We start from the raw sequence: 22176 nt of genomic DNA on the forward strand, positions 1-22176 counted from the left end.
CAAAAACACCCACCAAGCTCAAACTGTAGTCTGCCCTGCAGGTAGGTTAGTCAGCATCTCTAACTGTAGTCTGCCCTGCAGGTAGGTTAGTCAGCATCTCTAACTGTAGTCTGCCCTGCAGGTAGGTTAGTCAGCATCTCTAACTGTAGTCTGCCCTGCAGGTAGGTTAGTCAGCATCTCTAACTGTAGTCTGCCCTGCAGGTAGGTTAGTCAGCATCTCTAACCGTAGTCTGCCCTGCAGGTAGGTTAGTCAGCATTTCAAATTGCACCCCATTCCTTATATAGGGCCCATAGGGCTCTGGTCTAAAGTAGTGCACTATATATAGGTAATAGGGTTCCATAGGGCTCTGGTCTAAAGTAGTGCACTATATAGGGAATAGAGTTCCATAGGACTCTGGTTAAAAGTAGTGCACTCTATAGGGAATAGGGTTCCATAGGACTCTGGTTAAAAGTAGTGCACTATATAGGGAATATGATGCCATTTGGAATACATCCCTAGTTTCTTATCTTTAGTGTCTCTACGCCTGGTACTGAGCCACTCCAACTGCACCACAAACAGCTTATCAACAGGAAGGACTTTATACACACTGCTTCTGACTGGCCTTGGCTCAGGAAGAGCACTGGGTCGTGTTCCTTAGTGCACACCGTTGAAGAACGTTTTGCAATGGAAAACCGCTCTCCTCTTACTGGCTAGATTTAGGTAGTTAGTGTAATTTGTCTACTGAGCATCATAGTATGTGTGTGTGTCCGCTTTGTGTGAATTAGTGATATTATCCTTCTATAGTAAAAAAAAAAAAAAGATCCTTGTATCACCCAGAATAAAATGCTGTGAAAGTTATGACCTGTTCTACTAAAAAGTGGTAATAGTGTTCCCTCTAGTGGTCAAACTGAAAACATGCTGACGCCAGAGGTAAGGTACTCTTGGCAAAAGGTTATACACAAAACAAAAATATAAAACGCAATACGTAAAGTGTTGGTCCCATGTTACGTGAGCTGAAATAAAAGATCCCAGAAATGTTCCATTCGCACAAAAGGCTTATTTCTCTCAAATTCTGTGCACAAATTTGTTTACATCCCGGTTAGTGAGTATTTGTCATTTTCCAAGATAATCCATCCACCTGACAGGTGTGGCATATGAAGAAGCTGATTAAACAGCATGATCATTACACAGGTGCACCTTGCGCTGGGGACAATAAAAGGCCACTAAAATGTGCAGTTTTGTCACAACACAATGCCACAGATGTCTCAAGTTTTGAGGGAGCGTGCAATTGGTATGCAGACTGCAGGAATGTCCACCAGAGCTTTTGCCAGAGAACGTTCATTTCTCTACCATAAGCCGCCTCCAACATTATTTTAGACAATTTGGCAGCACTTCCAACTGGCCTCACACACAGACCACGTGTAACCACGTCAGCCCAGGTCCTCCACATCCGGCTTCTTCTCCCACGGGATTGTCCGAGTCCAGCCACCCGTACATCTGATGAAACTGTGGGTTTGCACAAGCAAAGAATTTCTGCACAGAAAACGTCTCAGGGAAGCTCATCTGTGTGCTTGTCGACATCACCAGGGTCTTGACCTGACTGCAGTATGGTGTCTTAACCGACTTCAGTCGTCAAATGCTCACATTCCCTTGGCCACTGGCACGCTGGAGAACTGTGCTCTTCACGGATGAATCCAGGTTTCAACTGTACGGGCAGATGGCAAACGTGTGGGCGAGCGGTTTGCTGATGTCAACGTTGTAAACAGAGTGCCCCATGTTGGCGGTGGGGTTATGGTATGGGCAGGCATAAGCTACGGACAACGAACACGATGGCAATATCAATGCACAGAGATACCGTGACGAGATCCTGAGGCCCATTGTCGTGCCATTCATCCGCCATCTCATGTTTCAGCCTGATAATGTACAGCCCTGTTGTAAGGATCTGTACACAATTCCTGGAAGCTGAAAATGTCCCAGTTCATGGCCTGCATACTCACCACACATGTCACCCATTGAGCATGTTTGGGATGCTCTGGATCGACGTGTACGACAGCATGTTCCAGTTCCAACCAATGTCCAGCAACTTCTTACAGCCATTGAAGAGGAGTGGGACAACATTCCACACACAGCAATCAACAGCCTGATCAACTCTATGTGAAGGAGATGTGTTGCGCTGCATGAAGCAAAATGGTGGTCACACCAGATACTGACTGGTTTTCTGATCCACGACCCTTCCTTTTGTTTTGGTATCTGTGACCAACAGATGCATATCTGTATTCCCAGTCATGTGAAATCCATAGATTAGGGCCCAATTTATTTATTTCAATTGACTGATTTCAGTAAAATCTTTGAAATTGTTACATGTTGCATTTATATTTTTTGTTCAGTTTACATACCGGGTTGATATCTATGATGGTCTCGTGTTGCTTCTTGTCTGGTTTCATCCCGAAGATGTCTTTGACAAACTTCTCATCTGCCTGGTAGAAGTGTGGAGAAGACATGACGATCGGAGCATCTAGGATGTGAAATATGATACAACATTGAGATGACGTTTTTCCAACCTCATTGAGTTAATAAAGGACCTCAGACAGATTATGTTTTGAATTCATTAGGTTACAGTCCTGACTAGGAGTGGCTCAGTTGACAAGAGGGTGGCATTGACTTGTACCGACAAGGTTGTGGGTTCAACCCCCGTAGGGATCACATAACTTATGTACTCAATGTTTGTATAAAATTGAGTGCCAAGTGGCACAGAAAATACATTCTAAATTATTACCTTGTTTGCAGGCACTGACTTGGAGCACGCCAGAGCCCAGACAGTTCCCTGGTGGGGAACAGAAACCAGCGTTCTCTGTTGTGTTGGCAAACACCTTGCTGGGTGGAGAGAACCTATAGCCTGGGACACCCATCACACTGCTCTCCTCCTCATAGATGGCATAGATAGATCTGACAAAGAGGACAATGAACAGAGCATAGATTCATCTACTGTGAAAGAGGAGATACATAAATGTTTACAAACACATGGAGTAGCAAGCTAGCCAACTCATGCAAGATCTCGTTCTGGGTTCAGTAATTACAGGAGTTTTAGTGGATCTTGGAATGTAAACATCTTTAAAAGCATTCTGAAACATGAAAGCTATTGAGAGAAGTAACTTTGTTGGGACAACTCTGTACAGACTGTCGTGTAAAACCGTAACTTCATGTAAAAAAAATTGAAAATAAACCTTTATTTAACTAGGCAAGTCAGTTAAGAACAAATTCTTATTTTCAATGAAGGCCTACTGGGGAACAGTGGGTTAACTGCCTTGTTCAGGGGCAGCTAGGGGATTCGATCTTGCAACCTTTCGGTTACTAGTCCAACACTCTAACCACTAGGCTACCTGCCGCCTCATGCATTCAGTTTGACTTCATCACACCCCATTAACCTGTATATTTTAAACTACTGTTCTGTATTTCTGCAATGACTTTTATCCTTGTGAATACTCAAATTAGGGCTGTGTTGTCAGCTGGTGATTGTCAAGCAAATAACTGCCGGTCTCAAGGTAATTGACCGATAACACAAAACACATTTAACATCTCCTGGCTTCCACGAATAGCTTACAAGCCACTGACGCAGACCTTTAGAACATCTACATTTTAAAAAGTCGAATAAATCCATGTAATATAGCCTACACCATCACAATAAATCCATTATTTATTTTAGACAGGTCTAAAGGAACATGATATGAAGAAAATCTAGTCTATTTCAGAAGAACAGAATACTCTGAGTTGTCCTTATGTTAGGCCCTGATCTGGCTCTGCCATATGGCTGTGGGCTACATTATACCCTGATGAAGACAGCTTGTCTGTTGAAACGTTGGTTATTAGGTTATTACTGCATCTGAGCTCTAGAGTGTGCGGCTCTCCTTTTCTTTTTAATGTGGGACACACTAGTTCCTTTAACAGACAAGACTTGCTTAGAATTCCGTGGTATTATTTTATAGTATAAACAAAACTGAATAAGATAGAAAGGATATTTTCTCTAAATGATTTGAGGGAGTGCGCACATGTGGCTATTCTGTATTGAGCGGTTAACAAAGAAATAGGTCCTCCTATATACTTAATTTAGAGTTATTTATGCAACTTTAGTTGTGATACAAACGTTGGGCTATTATGTTTTGATAATATTTTTTCTCCCCAATTTCGATCTTGTCTCATCGCTGCCACTTCCCCAACAGGCTCGGGAGGCAAAGGTCGAGTCATGCGTCCTCCCAAAAGTGACCCGCCAAACCACGCTTCTTAACACTCGCCCACTTAACCTGGATGCCAGCCACACCAATGTGTCAAAGGACACAGCGTTCAACTGACGACCGAGTTCGGCCTGCAGGCACCCGGCCCGCCACAAGGAGTCGCTAGAGAGCGATGAGCTAAGTAAAGCCCCCCGGCCAAACCCTCCCCTAACCCGGACGACGCTGGGCCAATTGTGCGCCGCCCTATGGGACTCCCGATGACGGCCGGTTGTGATACAGCCCGGGATCGAACCCAGGTCTGTAATTACATCCTTACATACAGCCTTAGACCGCTGCACCACTCGGGAGACCCATAATACATTCTAAGGCTGTATGATGCGACTAATGATGATTTTTTTAAAGTTGAAAAGGCAAAGCTCTGCTTTGTTTTTTGTGCAGGCTGTACACACTTCAGTCTCTCATTCACAATTTGACAAGCACTTGATAATGCCTCGAATTTCCCGGCGGCATGCTCTTTGTGGGGCTGTAATGCCCCTTAAAACAATTAATTCCTTTTGCGGCCAGTGGTCGTTGTGGCCTTAGGCTGAATATAATTATAATTTCCTTCACATTTTAGTCATTTAACAGACGGTCTTATCCAGAGCAACTTACAGTAGTGCGTGCATACATATTCATATATGTTTTCGTACTGGTCCCCCGTGGGAATTGAACCCACAACACTGGCGTTGCAAGTGCCATGCTCTACCAACTGAGACACACGGGACCGCGTGCTCCGGCGGACCGCTCACCTCACATGGCTCTCTCAGAAATTCATATTAGCCAATACCCTTCACGTGATCAGGTCTTTCTCACAGGCTACAAGTGAAGACAGACATGTCCGAGACGCAACTGTGCGCGTCCCTATTGAATTCCGGGGCGCATATCGAAGATGTTAGAGGAACAAGGATGCGCTGTTTCTTGCCTTACTGCACACAAGCTGGGCATCGTTCAAAAGGGATAATATATCATTCACAAGTGATAGTCACCCACCATACGATTCTTGATTTAATCTTGTCTTTACATATACTAAATAATATATGTGGATTTGTATTTATTTAGAATGGACCATTATCATGTACCTTTCTCGAAACAGGGGCAAAAAAATACATGTCAAATATGCACTTAAATAGCCCGTAATGCCAGCCAGGTAGGCTATACTCCTGTTGTAAAGAGAAGCAATGTGCTAAATATTAGGAAAGTTGAGAAATAAAAATATTAGGCCTAGCCTATAGAAAGCTGACAAAAGCCTCTTCTTTTTAATAGAGGCCATCAAAACTGGATTCTCAATCAATTGCATAGCCTATAGAAATGTTGCGCAACATGAGCTAATGACGTGTTCGATTAGATTTCTGATTACATTTGCATTGATGTCCGAGTGATAAGAGGGACAATAGAGTGCTGATTACCAGGCAGTTAGCTAGTTTGGTAGGCTACTAATGACCATCAGCAGCATCAGAGCTTGGAGAAGCCTAGTTACTAAACGGTCACGTGGGATTTGACTGCGGCCATGACTCGTGACCGCCGGTGTGGCGGTAATACAAACCCCGTAACAGGCCTACACCCATGACAGAGACATGAGAGTTCAGACCCAAACCAACCTGCAGAGATCAGAGGAAAACATGTAGAGGGTCTCGTTCTTGGTGATGATTGGATGAAAGGAGGCCCCATTGGTCCCATTGATCATGTTACACTCATCTGTGGTCCACCAATTCAGAGAGCTGCACGCAGAGAGAACACGCATTGTTATCACGGTTATCACTTCAAAATGGGTTCTGACTGTATTCGCTTTCTGTGAACTCTAGATCATATTTAGCCTTGCGAAACCACACTGACCAGAACACTCACATTTGGTGTCACCTGAACTAAAACAAAAACGTGAGATCAGGTTTAACGAGGCTAAGAAAAAAACACCCATCTAAATTACAGTTATTAGTTAATTACAGTGCACTCAGACAATCTCTACTGCAACCCCAGAAGCTGTGGAAAACAGGTGCAGTACAATAGACTAGAGACTAAATATTCCTTTTGATTTAAGTTCTGCACCCTGTCTTCATTCATAATGAGATGCGCCGTATGAGCAACTCCTAATTCAGACCCCTTGACTTATTCCACATGTTGTTACGTAACAAAATGGATTACATCATTTTTTCTAACTCAATCTACACACAATACCCCATGAAGACAAAGCAACAAAAAAAGATACAGTGGGGAGAACAAGTATTTGATACACTGCCGATTTTGCAGGTTTTCCTACTTACAAAGCATGTAGAGGTCTGTAATTTTTATCATAGGTACACTTCAACTGTGAGAGACGGAATCTAAAACAAAAATCCAGAAAATCACATTGTATGATTTTTAAGTAATTCATTTGCATTTTATTGCATGACATAAGTATTTGATACATCAGGAAAGCACAACTTAATATTTGGTACAGAAACCTTTGTTTGCAATTACAGACATCATACGTTTCCTGTAGTTCTTGACCAGGTTTGCACACACTGCAGCAGGGATTTTGGCCCACTCCTCCATACAGACCTTCTCCAGATCCTTCAGGTTTCGGGGCTGTCGCTGGGCAATACGGACTTTCAGCTCCCTCCAAAGATTTTCGATTGGGTTCAGGTCTGGAGACTGGCTAGGCCACTCCAGGACCTTGAGATGCTTCTTACGGAGCCACTCCTTAGTTGCCCTGGCTGTGTGTTTCGGGTCGTTGTCATGCTGGAAGACCCAGCCACGACCCATCTTCAATGCTCTTACTGAGGGAAGGAGGTTGTTGGCCAAGATCTCGCGATACATGGCCCCATCCATCCTCCCCTCAATACGGTGCAGTCGTCCTGTCTCCTTTGCAGAAAAGCATCCCCAAAGAATGATGTTTCCACCTCCATGCTTCACGGTTGGGATGGTGTTCTTGGGGTTGTACTCATCCTTCTTTTTCCTCCAAACACGGCGAGTGGAGTTTAGACCAAAAAGCTCAATTTTTGTCTCATCAGACCACATGACCTTCTCCCATTCCTCCTCTGGATCATCCAGATGTCATTGGCAAACATCAGACGGGCCTGGACATGCGCTGGCTTGAGCAGGGGGACCTTGCGTGCGCTGCAGGATTTTAATCCATGACGGCGTAGTGTGTTACTAATGGTTTTCTTTGAGACTGTGGTCCCAGCTCTCTCCAGGTCATTGACCAGGTCCTGCCGTGTAGTTCTGGGCTGATCCCTCACCTTCCTCATGATCATTGATGCCCCACGAGGTGAGATCTTGCATGGAGCCCCAGACCGAGGGTGATTGACCGTCATCTTGAACTTCTTCCATTTTCGAATAATTGCGCCAACAGTTGTTGCCTTCTCACCAAGCTGCTTGCCTATTGTCCTGTAGCCCATCCCAGCCTTGTGCAGGTCTACAATTCTATCCCTGATGTCCTTACACAGCTCTCTGGTCTTGGCCATTGTGGAGAGGTTGGAGTCTGTTTGATTGAGTGTGTGGACAGGTGTCTTTTATACAGGTAACGAGTTCAAACAGGTGCAGTTAATACATGTAATGAGTGGAGAACAGGAGGGCTTCTTAAAGAAAGACTAACAGGTCTGTGAGAGCTGGAATTCTTACTGGTTGGTAGGTGATCAAATACTTATGTCATGCAATAAAATGCAAATTACTTAAAAATCATACAATGTGATTTTCTGGATTTTTGTTTTAGATTCCGTCTCTCACAGTTGAAGTGTACCTATGATAAAAATTACAGACCTCTACATGCTTTGTAAGTAGGGAAACTTGCAAAATCGGCAGTGTATCAAATACTTGTTCTCCCCACTGTATATAACACATTCACATAAGTATTCAGACCCTTTACTGGGTACTTTGTTAAAGCACCTTTGACAGCGATTACAGCCTCGAGTCTTCTTGGGTATGACGCTGCAAGCTTGGCACACCTGTATTTGGGGAGTTTCTCCCATTCTTCTCTACAGATCCTCAAGCTCTGTCAGGTTGGATGGGGAGCATTGCTGCACAGCCATTTTCAGGTCTCTCCAGAGATGTTTGATCGGGTTCAAGTCCGGGCTCTGGCTGAGCCACTCAAGGACATTCAGAGACTTGTCCCGAAGCCACTCCTGCGTTGTCTTGGCTGTGTGCTTAGGGTCACATTGTCCTGTTGGAAGGTGAATCTTAGCCCCAGTCTGAGGTTCTGAGCAGGTTTTCATCAAGGATCCCTCCCTCTTTGCTCCATTCATCTTTCCCCTCGATCCTGACTAGTCTCCCAGTCCCTGCCGCTGAACAACATCCCCACAGCATGATGCTACCATTCTTCACCGTAAGGATGGTGCCAGGTTTCCTCCAGACGTGACGCTTGGCATTCAGGCCAAAGGCTTCAATCTTGGTTTCATCAGACCAGAGAATCTTGTTTCTCATGGTCTGAGAGTCCTTTAGAAGCCTTTTGACAAACTCCAAGCGGGCTGTCATGTGCCTTTTACTGAAGAGTGGCTTCTGTCTGGCCACCCAAATCAAATGTTATTGGTTACATACGTGTTTAGCAGATGTAGTGAAATGCTTGTGCTTCCAGTTCCGACAGCACAGAAATATCTAACAAGTAATATCTAACAATTTCACAGGAAATACCTAATACACACAAATCTAAGTAAAATAATGGAATAAGAATATATAAAATACACAGACAATAGTTTTAGAACACCTACTCATTCAAGGGTTTTTCTTTATTTTTACTATTTTCCATTCCATTGTGGAATAATAGTGAAGACATCTGTTAAAGTAATTTAAATGTTGAAAGATAATGATGAAATAATTCCCACACTGAAACCTTATAAACGGTATGAAATTGATTAAAATCACACATTTATTATCTGATGGGTTTGTTTAGGTTTAGTCAGTAAAAGTATAATTAAATGAGGAGTGTAGTTTTAGTCCGAATTAGGGTAAAACAATATAAAACTGTACAATATGTCTCTAAAGTGTCTTAAGCACTGAGCAAGACTCGGTGCCGACCTTGGCTAGGGGCCACAGAGATTGGGGAAAGGACAGGGAGTGATTCTCACGGTTCCCTAATCAGTAGGAGGATACAGGAGGAGGAGGATACCTACTGTTTGTGTGCAAATGTATGTGCGTATGAATTCTGATTGTGTGGAATAGTATGTGTGGAAGGAGCTAGTATAAAATGAATGGTTTTTGTACAACTAAGGAGTGCTCTCGTGAATAAACTCTGACTATCGTAGCTGGGCCGCCGTCTGATTCATTTCAACCAGTTTCTTACAAATCCTGATTAGCAGACTGAGTAGTTTAATTGAATTGGTTTATGAACATCGCGAACATAATTCTCATATCAACATCAAAACAATGAAATAACACATATGGAATCATGTAGTAACCCCCCCCAAAAATTGTTAAAATCTAAATGTTATATTTGAGATTCTTCAAATAGCCATCCCTTTTTCTTGATGACAGCTTTGCACACTCTTTGGCATTCTCTCAGCTAGCTTCATGAGGTAGTCACCTGGAATGCATTTCACTTAACAGGTGTACCTTCTAAAAAAATTATTTGTGGAATTTCTTTCCTTAATGGTGTTTGAGCCAATCAGTTGTGTTGTGACAAGGTGGGGTGGGGGGTAATACAGAAGATAGCCCTATCTGGTAAAAGACCAAGTCCATATTATGTCAAGAACAGCTCAAATAAGCAAAGATAAAAGTCCATCATTACTTTAAGACATGAAGGTCAGGCAATCTGGAAATGTTCAAGAACTTTGAAAGTTTCTTCAAGTGCAGTCACAAAACCCATCAGGCGCTATGATGAAACTGGCTCTCATGAGGACCGCCAGAGGAATGGAAGACCCAGAGTTACCTCTGCTGCAGAGGATAAGTTCATTAGAGTTACCAGCCCAAATAAATGCTTCAGAGTTCAGGTAACAGACACATCTCAACATCAACTGTTCAGAGGAGACTGTGTGAATCAGGCCTTCATGGTCGAATTGCTGATAAAGAAACCACTACTAAAAAGGACACCAATAAGAAGAGACTTGCTTGGGCCAAGAAACACGAGCAATGGACATTAGACTGGTGGAAATCTGTCCTTTGCTCTGGAGTCCAAATTTGAGATTTTTGGTCCCAACCGCCATGTATTTGTGAGACGCGGTGTGGGTGAACGGAGGATCTCCACATGTGTATTTCCCACCGTGAAGCATGGAAGTGGTGGTGTTATGGTGTGTGGGTGGTTTGCTGGTGACGCTGTCTGTGATATATTTACAATTCATGGCACACTTAACCAACATGACTACCACAGCAATCTGCAGCGATACGTCATCCCATCTGGTTTGGGCTTAGTGGACTATCATTTGTTTTGTAACAGGACAATGACCCAACACAACTCCAGGCTGTGTAAGGGCTATTTGACCAAGAAGGAGAGTGATGGAGGGCTGCATCAGATGACCTGGCCTCCACAATCCCCCGACCTCAACCTAATTGAGATGGTTTGGGATGAGTTGGACCGCAGAGTGAAGGAAAAGCAGCCAACAAGTGCACAGTATGTGTGGGAAGTCCTTCAAGACTGTTGGAAAAGCATTCCAGGTCAAGCTGGTTGAGAGAATGCCAAGAGTGTGCAAAGCTGTCATCAAGGCAAAGGCTGGCTATTTGAAGAATCTCAAATATATTTTGATTTGTTTAACACTTTTTTGGTTACTACATGATTCCATATGTGTTATTTCATAGTTTGATGTCTTCACTATTATTCTACAATGTAGAAAATAGTAAAATTACAGAAAAACCCTTGAATGAGTAGGTGTTCTAAAACATTTGACCAGTAGTGTATATTTAGGCAGCAGCCTCTCTGTGCTAGTGATGGCTATTTAACAGGTGGCTATTTAATAAGGTATCATTTTTATTTTTTATCAATTGTTTTTAAAAATCCAAAAACCTATTTGTGCTGTCATTATGGGGTATTGTGTGTAGATTGCTGAGGGGGAAAAAATAATATTTAATCCATTTTAGAATAAGGCTGTAACGTAACAAAATGTGGAAGTCGTCAAGGGGTCTGTACACTTTCCGAAGGCACTGTATATCAGTTACACAAACTGAACAATTAGATTACAGATTAAATTAGTTTGCGTTTATGGTCCTCCTTGACAATAGGAGGCCTAATACCTTCGTATTGATATGTTTATAACATAGTATGTGGTGGAATGTTCTATAGAAGGCTTACCTTTGGCCCTTCCACTGATCTATAACGGCAAAGTCCTTATAACTCTGTTGACCGGTCAGAAACACATACTCTCCATCATCTGTAGCATTTTGCTGAAATACAAAAACATAACCACCATCAAACTCTCTCTCCTTCACGAGTTCCTCAAAACAGAACACTGACCTAGAGAAACAAAATCATTGACCTGTAAAACAGTGTGTTGTATCTGAAACAATGTTGTCCTCTAGACCTGTAAAACAGTGTGTTGTATCTGAAACAATGTTGTTCTCTAGACCTGTAAAACAGTGTGTTGTATCTGAAACAAACAGTTCTCTATATACATTTACATGACAAGGATTTCATAGATCTAATTCTATACTTGCTTAATGGAAGTGACTAGTTACAAAACATTATTACCATAGCACTTAAATAACCAACCACTTTTAAAAGACATAAATACTAATATCTAATTCCAATCAACATATTACAACCAATCATACAGTGTGTAGTGAGTTTCAAACCTTGTAGAAGAGTCCAAACACATCATCTAATGTAGGCTCCACCACTTTCAGAGCTTTGAGAAGGCCATCCTGATAGCCCCAAAGCAGTTCTCCCACACTGTGTGTAGTGAATAGGTCTTCATTGACCGACTTCATGTAAGATGAGATGATATTGGCAATAACTAACGTGTTCTTGAATTTTTCCATCACCGTCTGGGAACAGAGAGAGAGAAAGAGAATAAACAGAACTGAAGGATTCGTCATTCACAAGCTAACCCGGACGACGCTGGGCCAATTGTGCACCGCCCTATGGGACTCCCAATCACGGCCGGATGTGATACAGCCTGGAATCGAACCAGGGACTGTAGTGACGCCTCTTGCACTGAGATGCAGTGCCTTAGACCGCTGCGCCACTCGGGAGCCCTGTATGTATGTATATATATTTTTTAAAATAATTTCATTATACTCAGGGATCTAAATGTAAAAAATGTCATGTGCTACCAATTTAAAACGGATAGCTTCTTCGGCAGATAAATGCATGAATGAAGGAAGGAAGACGTTTTCGCTGTAGTAATGGTGCAACCATGACGATAACTAATCTGCACACACTTGTTTCTCTAGGGCACTCTAAAACAATGGTACAGCCAAGCCTTATCATTACAACAATTATTATCTAGAAGATATTTTTCATAAATCGCCCAGTGCTCCCAAAATAAAACTCCAGGTCACACAGTGAAATACTTTGTCTCTCTTTAGAGCCCTGGTAATACTGTGTTTATATTGACTACTGGGTAGCGCATGCAAGTTAAGCATTTCACTGTACTTCTGCATGTGACAAAACTTCAACTTGAAGTCTGAAACGCTACCAACTCTGTGACTCGGAAACAATCAGCCCCCTCCCCTGACAATCCAACCCACAGTGATTGATTGACAGGTCTGAAACCCTACCAACTCCATGACTCAGACATCCTGCCCCCTCCCCTGACAATCCAACCCACAGTGATTGATTGACAGGTCTGAAACCCTACCAACTCCATGACTCAAACATCCTGCCCCCTCCCCTGACAATCCCACCGACAGTGATTGATTGACAGGTCTGAAACCCTACCAACTCCATGACTCAAACATCCTGCCCCCTCCCCTGACAATCCAACCCACAGTGATTGATTGACAGGTCTGAAACCCTACCAACTCCATGACTCAGACATCCTGCCCCCTCCCCTGACAATCCAACCCACAGTGATTGATTGACAGGTCTGAAACCCTACCAACTCCATGACTCAGACATCCTGCCCCCTCCCCTGACAATCCCACCCACAGTGATTGATTGACAGGTCTGAAACCCTACCAACTCCATGACTCAGACATCCTGCCCCCTCCCCTGACAATCCAACCCACAGTGATTGATTGACAGGTCTGAAACCCTACCAACTCCATGACTCAGACATCCTGCCCCCTCCCTTGACAATCCAACCCACAGTGATTAATTGACAGGTCTGAAACCCTACCAACTCCATGACTCAGACATCCTGCCCCCTCCCTTGACAATCCAACCCACAGTGATTAATTGACAGGTCTGAAACCCTACCAACTCCATGACTCAGACATCCTGCCCCCTCCCCTGACAATCCCACCCACAGTGATTAATTGACAGGTCTGAAACCCTACCAACTCCATGACTCAGACATCCTGCCCCCTCCCCTGACAATCCCACCCACAGTGATTAATTGACAGGTCTGAAACCCTACCAACTCCATGACTCAGACATCCTGCCCCCTCCCCTGACAATCCCACCCACAGTGATTAATTGACAGGTCTGAAACCCTACCAACTCCATGACTCAGACATCCTGCCCCCTCCCTTGACAATCCAACCCACAGTGATTAATTGACAGGTCTGAAACCCTACCAACTCCATGACTCAGACATCCTGCCCCCTCCCCTGACAATCCCACCCACAGTGATTAATTGACAGGTCTGAAACCCTACCAACTCCATGACTCAGACATCCTGCCCCCTCCCCTGACAATCCCACCCACAGTGATTAATTGACAGGTCTGAAACCCTACCAACTCCATGACTCAGACATCCTGCCCCCTCCCCTGACAATCCCACCCACAGTGATTAATTGACAGGTCTGAAACCCTACCAACTCCATGACTCAGACATCCTGCCCCCTCCCTTGACAATCCAACCCACAGTGATTAATTGACAGGTCAAACTGTTAAAGAGAGAGTAAAAAAAATAATAATGACACATTGGCTAAGTGTCCACAGCAGCAGGGCCAATAAAATACATAATTTGAAAACATTTAATATCTTGCAGTAAAACAGGAAATGACTAATCTCAAGAGAATACACCCCTGCTGTTTTCAACCAGGATCTCAGCGATCACTGCCTGCGTTCGTTATAGGTCCACGGTCAAACAACCACCCCTCATCACTGTCAAACGCTCCCTAAAATACTTCTGCGAGCAGGCCTTTCTAATCGACCTGGCCCGGGTATCCTGGAAGGATATTGACCTCATCCCGTCAACAGAGGATGCCTGGTTATTCTTTAAAAAAATATAAAAAAATATAGCCCAAGGTTCACTCCAGACTTTACTGCCCTTGTCCAGCACAAAAACATCCTGTGGCGTACTGCACTAGTTTCGAATAGTCCCCGTGATATGCAACTTTTCAGGGAAGTCAGGAACCAATATACACAGTCAGGAAAGCAAAGGCTAGCTTTTTCAAACAGAAATTTGCTTCCTGTAGCACTAATTCCAAAAAGTTGAGACACTAAAGTCCATGGAGAATAAGAGCACCTCCTCCCAGCTGCCCACTGCACTGAGGCTAGGAAACACTGTCACCACCGATAAATCCACGATAATCACAATAAGCATTTCTCTACGGCCGGCCATGCTTTCCACCTGGCTACCCCATCCCCGGCCAACAGCTCTGCACCTCCCGCAGAAACTGGCCCAAGCCCCCCCAGCTTCTCCTTCACCCAAATCCAGACAGCTAATGTTCTGATAGAGCTGCAAAAACTGGATCCCTACAAATCAGCTGGGCTAGACAATCTGGACCCTCTCTTCCTAAAATTATCCGCCGCCATTTTCGCAACCCATATTATTAGTCTGTTCAACCTCTCTTTCGTATCGTCTGATATTCCTAAAGATTGGAAAGCGGCCGCGGTCATCCCTCAGACATTCTAGACCCAAACTGTTACAGACCTATATCCATCCTGCCCTGCCTTTCTGAAATCTTTGAAAGCCAAGTGAACAAACAGATCACCGACCATTTCGAATCCCACCGTACCTTCTCCGCTATGCAATCCGGTTTCCGAGCTGGTCACGGGTGCACCTCAGCTACGCTCAAGGTCCTAAACGATATCATAACCGCCATCGATAAAAGACATTACTGTGGAGCCGTCTTCATCGACTTCGCCAAGGCTTTCGACTCTGTCAATTACTGTATTCTTATCAGCAGACTTGGCTTCTCTAATGACTGCCTCGCCTGGTTTACCAACTACTTCTCAGATAGAGTTCAGTGTGTCAAATCGGAGGGCCTGTTGTCCGGACCTCTGGCAGTCTCTTTTCTCTGTATACATCAATGATGTCACTCTTGCTGCGGGTAATTCTTTGATCCACCTCTACGCAGACGACACCATTCTGTATACATCTGGCCCTTCTTTGGACACTGTGTTAACAAACCTCCAAACAAGCTTCAACACAACACTCCTTCCGTGGCCTCCAACTGCTCTTAAATGCTAGTAAAACCAAATGTATGCCCTTCAAACGATCGCTGCCCGCACCTGCCTGACTAGCATCACTACTCTGGATAGTTCTGACTTAGAATATGTGGACAACTATAAATACCTAGGTGTCTAGCTAGACTGTAAACTCCCCTTCCAGACTCATATTAAGCATCTCCAATCCAAAATTAAATCTAGAATTGGCTTCCTATTTCCCAACAAAGCATCCTTCACTCATGCTGCCAAACATACCCTCGTAAAACTGACTATCCTACCTATCCTTGACTTCGGAGATGTAATTTACAAAATAGCCTCCAACACTCTACTCAGCAAATTGGATGTAGTTTATCACAGTGCCATCCGTTTTGTCACGAAAGCCCCATATACTACCCACCACTGCGACCTGTATGCTCTCGTTGGCTGGTCCTCGCTACATATTCGTCGCCAAACCCACTGGCTCCAGGTCATCTATAAGTCTTTGCTAGGTAAAGCCTTATCTCAGCTCACTGGTCACCATAGCGACACCAACCCGTAGTACACGCTAAAGCAGGTATATTTCACTGGCCATCCACAAAGCCAACACCTCCTTTAGCCGCCTTTCCTTCCAGTTCTCTGCTGCCAATGACTGGAATGAATTGCCAAAAAATAAAAAGTAAATATTTTTTTAATTCACTGAAGTTGGAGACATATCTCCCTCACTAACTTTAAGCAACAGCTGTCAGAGCAGCTTACGGATCGCTGCAGCTGTACACAGCCCATCTGTAAATAGCCCATCCAACCAACTACCTACCTCATCCCCATATCTGTTTTTGTTTTTCTGCTCTTTTGCAAACCAGTATTTCTACTTGCACAACCTCATCTGCACATATATCACTCCAGTGTTAATTGCTAAATTGTAATTACTTTGCCACTATGGCCTATTTATTGCCTTACCTCCTTACTTCATTTGCACACACTGTATACATATTTTTCTATTGTGTTATTGACTGTACGTTTGTTTATGTGTAACTCTGTTGTTGTTTTTGTCGCACTGCTTTGCTTTATCTTGGCCAGGTCACAGTTGTAAATGAGAACTTGTTCTCAACTGGCCTACCTGGTTAAATAAAAATAATATTTTTTTTTTTTAAAAGAAGCCTGGTTTAATGTTTAAAAAAGTTCTTACTTAGAAAATAGTCCAGACCGTGTAGGCCTAGATAACATCCAAAACAACACACTGAATTCATACATTTTCAGTCAATGTATTTGTAAAGTCATGTCTTCCTACTCAATACCACAACTCATTTTACCAATCTGGGAGGTAAAGTATTGAATCATTTAGCTGTGTATTTCAGATGAAATCAAGACAGTCGACTTTACCAGAGGCCACCAAAACAGAGCTCGTTCTGATTAGTACCATGACCCCAAAGGACTCCCCTAGCCTGGAACTGGCTGGCTGGTAGCCAGACGCCCCAGACTCCCCTAGCCTGGAACTGGCTGGCTGGTAGCCAGACGCCCCAGACTCCCCTAGCCTGGAACTGGCTGGCTGGTAGCCAGACGCCCCAGACTCCCCTAGCCTGGAACTGGCTGGCTGGTAGCCAGACGCCCCAGACTCCCCTAGCCTGGAACTGGCTGGCTGGTAGCCAGACGCCCCAGACTCCACTAGCCTGGAACTGGCTGGTGGCCGGATGCCCCAGACTCCCCTAGCCTGGAACTGGCTGGCTGTTGGCCCCAGACTCCCCTAGCCTGGAACTGGCTGGCTGTTGGCCCCAGACTCCCCTAGCCTGGAACTGGCTGGCTGTTGGCCCCAGACTCCCCTAGCCTGGAACTGGCTGGCTGGTGGCCACTTATGGAAAAGTGAGAGGGGTAATAGTCCATTTTTGATAGTCTAACGTTACTTGATGAAGCATGTTAGTTTTAGCTAGCTCTGTGCTTTTATATTGACGCTGAAATGTACGGAGGAGAAAATAAACCCTTTGTCTGCACATGCCTGTGAATTGTTGCATTATTCAAAAGTGTAATATGGTTAGGATGAATATTTGCTACATAGTTGAATAGTTTGTTAAAAGCATGTTTAAGGGCTCTCCATAGTGATTTCACAGTCTACGCAAATGGAACTCCCTTTGTATCATGTTCCAAACAAATTAAGCCGCACAAAAGTCTGTAGTCCTACGTAAAGAGCTACGCAAACGAAGCGCCGTCCGAGCCGTTGCGGATCCGTTTGCGTGGACATTGCAGAGCGCTTTACTGGCTACACTGGAATCTTTACGGTAAATTTGAGCTAAACCCACGAACCCTCTCTCAGCACATGACATTCCGTTGCTAATGTAAATTGAAACGTTGATGTATATACTGTACTATGTAAATCTCGTCGTGGTGCCTCTGCTACAACTCTCTTCAAATCAGAACACTCTCTCTAAGTTTCATACACAAAAGAGGCAGTTTGTATTATTGTAGCTAACCTTACCACAGCCAGGGTCTTAACTTTTCTGATTAGGGAAGTGTGTTTGTGTTGTACCCTACCATAGCTGGGATGTTGATTGTTCTGATCAAGTCACTCTCTGGACCTTTGGACATGTCAGACTGAAACACATAGGTCTTAGTGTTGACAGCTGACACTTTGGTTCCATTCTCCAGGAAATTCACTTGCTCCATTGGACGAAACTCCCTGAGCAAGGAAACATTACACAACACAGTGAGTGATGGCAAGAGCAATGAAGAATGTGCTGAAGACAAAAATATGTCTGATGAGGGCAAGCCAGATAAGATGTTATGATAAAAGTGTAAGGAAACATTAGCCTGGTCCTAAATCTGTTTGTGTTATCATGCCAGTTGTTGCCAAAAGATCTAATCTAACTGGTCAAAAAGACAAATAATAGGGTAATAGATCAGAATTGGGCTGCCTATGTAAACGCAGCCATAGAGACGAAGGCCTAGTGCTGACTCGATCGCCTCAGTGATAACCGTCTTATCGGGGCTAGGGTTCATGCTGCCAAGAGAGAGGCCAACAAGCCTCCTATCCTAAGCTGGGTTCATTCATAGAGGAACACATTTAGCACAAAATCTCCTGATCCTGTTAAGTTAGGACATGACATGATGTCACCAGTTACAGCGACATCAGCTGAGTTCCTTCCTACTTATTGACAAAGACTATCACATGACAACTGTCAGAACAGATTTATTTAGAAATGGCTTAGGAAAAGATGACCACATCCTCCGACTGCATCTCATCTAATAGCCTGTGACAGTTTTACTCGTTGTCAATTAATTGCGCCACAGCTCACCTGTATGTGTAAGGTCCGACCTCTAGAACGGCAGGCCGCTCTCCCTTCAGTACCTCTGCCGGGTTGGTCACATTAAAGAAGTAGAACTGCATGTAGACTGGAGGTGGTGGGTTCTCCCACACATCAAACGCATGTGTGCCATTCCTAAGCACAATCTCCTAAGGGTTCAACGTGCACTGGTTAGTAAACACATAGCTAGATCAAGAACTTGTGACCACAAAAGCCAATATGAAAGCTTGAATCCCATGACAGATGATTGAACCAGGTAGCTAACGTGAACAGTAGTAGTAGCCAACTTAAAACATTTGTTTGTCCGCCTAACTACAACATAGCATACAGTACCAGTCAAAAGCTTGGACTCATTCAAGGGTTTTTCTTTATTTTTTACTATTTTCTACATTGCAGTATAATATTGAAGATTATGAAATAACACATATGGAATAATGTAGTAACCAAACATTTTTTATTTTTTTAAAGAGTTCAATCAAAAATATATTTTAAATGTCAGATTCTTCAAAGTTGCCACCCTTTAGCTTGATGACAGCTTTGCACATTCTTTGGTATTTTCTCAACCAGCATCACCTGAAACACTTTTACAACAGTCTTAAAGGAGTTGCCACATATGCTGACCACTTGTTGGCTGCTTTTCCTTCACTCTGCGGTCCAACTCATCCCAAACCATCTCACTTCGGCTAAGGTTGGGTGACTGTGGAGGCCAGGTCATCTGATACAGCACTCCATCACTCTCCTTCTTGGTCAAATCGCCCATACACAGCCTGGAGGTGTGTTGGGTCATTGTCCGGTTGAAAAACAAATGATAGTCCCACTAAGCGCAAACCAGATAGGATGGCGTATCACTGCAGAATGCTGTGTGAATTGAATTCTAAACAAATCAGACAGTGTCACCATCACACCTCCTCCTCCATGCTTCACGGCAGGAACCACATCATCCATTCACCTACTCTGTGTCTCACAAAGACACGGCAGTTGGAACCAGAAATCTCCAATTTGGACTCCAGAGCAAAGGACAAATTTCCACCAATCTAATGTCTGTTGCTCGTGTTTCTTGGCCCAAGCAAGTCTCTCCTTATTGGTGTCCTTTTAGTAGTGGTTTCTTTGCAGCAATTCAACCATGAAGGCCTGATTCACACAGTCTCCCCTGAACAGTTGATGTTGAGATGTGTCTGTTACTTGAACTCTGTGAAGCATTTATTTGGGCTGTAATTTCTGAGTCTGGTAACTCTAATGAACTTATCCTCTGCAGCAGAGGTAACTCTGGGTCTTCCATTTCTGTAGCGATCCTCATGAGACAGTTTCATCATAGCGCTTGATGGTTTTTGCGACTGCACTTGAAGAAACTTTCAAAGTTCTTGAAATTTTCCGGATTGCCTGACCTTCATGTCTTAAAGTAATGATGGACTGTCGTTTCTCTCTGCTTATTTGAGCTGTTCTTGACATAATATCGACTTGGTATTTTACCAAATAGCCCTATCTTCTGTATACCACCCCTACCTTGTCACAACACAACTGATTGGCTCAAACGCATTAAGGAGTAAAGAAATTACACAAATTAACATGGCACACCTGTTAATTGAAATGCATTCCAAGTGACTGACTCATGAAGCTGGTTGAGACAATGCCATGGGTGTGCAAAGCTGTCATCAAGACAAAGGGTGGCTACTGTGAAGAATCTCAGATATAAAATATATTTATAATATATAATATATAACCAACACTTTGTTGGTTACTACATGATTCCATATGTGTTATTTCATAGTTTTGATGTCTTCACTATTATTCTACAATGTAGAAAATAATACAAATAAAGGAAAAACCCTGGAATGAAAAGGTGTGTCCAAACTTTTGACTGGTACTGTATATTTTAACAACATTCATATTTTGATCGGCTATGTATGTCAATGCATTCAATTCAGACAAAAATAGCTTGTCAAGTTCACAGTGATTAAAAAAACAAAAAAACAATCGGACTAAGCTTACTGTAAACAAAGTACTTTAACGTTAGTAGGCTACAACGGGTTAGCTAGCAAGCAAGCTTAAACTGCCAAACTACGTTACAGTTAGCTGCATTCTAACGCGATCTCTAGTTAGATTAGATTACTGGACGTTAAAATAAAAATACAATTCGTCTCTGTTTAGCTAGTTGGTTGGACAACCAAGTTGGCCTGCTAACTAGCTTGCCGCTGGCTAGCATTAACGTTACCTTTTTTATCTTCGCGTTGAGGATATTTTGAAACACCTGCGAAAGCACCAGCACTATGCCTGCTATCAAAGTTAGAATAGAAATCACTCCCGTACTGTAAATACAACACGATTTCACTGACATGATTGATCAACTTCAAGTGTTACGATATGTCCAACGCTAGCCAGATATCTTTCCCTTGCTAACCACTTCTTCTTCTTTAACTGTGTAATGGCGGATTGCAACCAACTGAAAGGTGGATACACCACCACCTACTGTACTGGAGTGTGAGGCCCCCCATTTCATCTATTTCTCTTATCTAGTCCAGTGTTTCCGCCTACCGTTCTGGAGTGTGAATTCATTACACCAGTAGTTCCCAACCAGGGGTACGCAGACCACTGGGGGTGCCGGGCATATCAACAGGGGTACTTGAGAAGACATGAGTCCATAAGCCTACTGGTAAAATGCACATGTACTCCAGGCAGAGAAAACTTCAGTTGGTGGTAAAGTAACCGAAAAATGTTTGGAACCACTGCCTATGGGTTCGTAGCTTTAACCCCCGCATCACACACACACCAGCTGATTAAAGGACTGCTGAACTCATACATTTTTTTCTCTTGCTTTGTTTGCTCTTTTCTATATTATGTCTATCTCTGAGAAGCTACCCAGGAAAGGGCTGAAAATAGCCCATATTAATATATGTAGCTTTGAAAATAAGGTTAACAACTTGCTAACATAAGATAACATTAGTATATTAGCCATTTCTGAGTCTCACCTAGATAATTACTTTGATAAAGCAGTAGCAATACAAGGATATAACATCTATAGAAGAGACAGGAATGTTTATGGGGGAGGTGTTGCTGTGTACTGTAGATTGAGTGGTTGTAAAGATGAGGAGAGGTCTGTCTGTAATAAAGAGATGTTCTGCTTCTTTGACACCACACACTCCACAAAGCAAGTCCTGCAGGCTCTAGTTTTATCTTATCTTGATTATTGTCCAGTCATGTGGTGAAGTGCTGCAAAGAAAGCCTTAGTTAAGCTGCAGCTGGCCCAGAAGAGAGAGACAC

General features: G+C 43.4%; 1 protein-coding gene and 1 long non-coding RNA gene across 2 annotated transcripts in view; both read right to left on the reverse strand.

The window, feature by feature from the left end:
- Window positions 1-21347, reverse strand: part of scarb2c (scavenger receptor class B, member 2c) — a 52326-nt gene extending 30979 nt beyond the window's left edge. The window contains exons 1-8 of the mRNA XM_071341866.1: window positions 21131-21347; window positions 18910-19067; window positions 18149-18293; window positions 11938-12129; window positions 11438-11529; window positions 5847-5966; window positions 2757-2926; window positions 2377-2495 (exon numbers count right to left, since the gene is read on the reverse strand). Of these exons, the coding sequence (XP_071197967.1) occupies window positions 2377-2495; window positions 2757-2926; window positions 5847-5966; window positions 11438-11529; window positions 11938-12129; window positions 18149-18293; window positions 18910-19067; window positions 21131-21253 (1119 nt within the window). The 5' untranslated portion in view covers window positions 21254-21347. The remainder of the gene's footprint in view (window positions 1-2376; window positions 2496-2756; window positions 2927-5846; window positions 5967-11437; window positions 11530-11937; window positions 12130-18148; window positions 18294-18909; window positions 19068-21130) is intronic.
- The window catches only part of LOC139539141 (uncharacterized), a 239420-nt gene that overhangs the window by 134196 nt on the left and 83048 nt on the right, over window positions 1-22176 (reverse strand). The gene's annotated exons all lie outside the window — the stretch shown is intronic.

The sequence above is a fragment of the Salvelinus alpinus genome, chromosome 1 (genome assembly GCF_045679555.1).
Source record: "Salvelinus alpinus chromosome 1, SLU_Salpinus.1, whole genome shotgun sequence".
Lineage (NCBI taxonomy): Eukaryota > Metazoa > Chordata > Actinopteri > Salmoniformes > Salmonidae > Salvelinus > Salvelinus alpinus.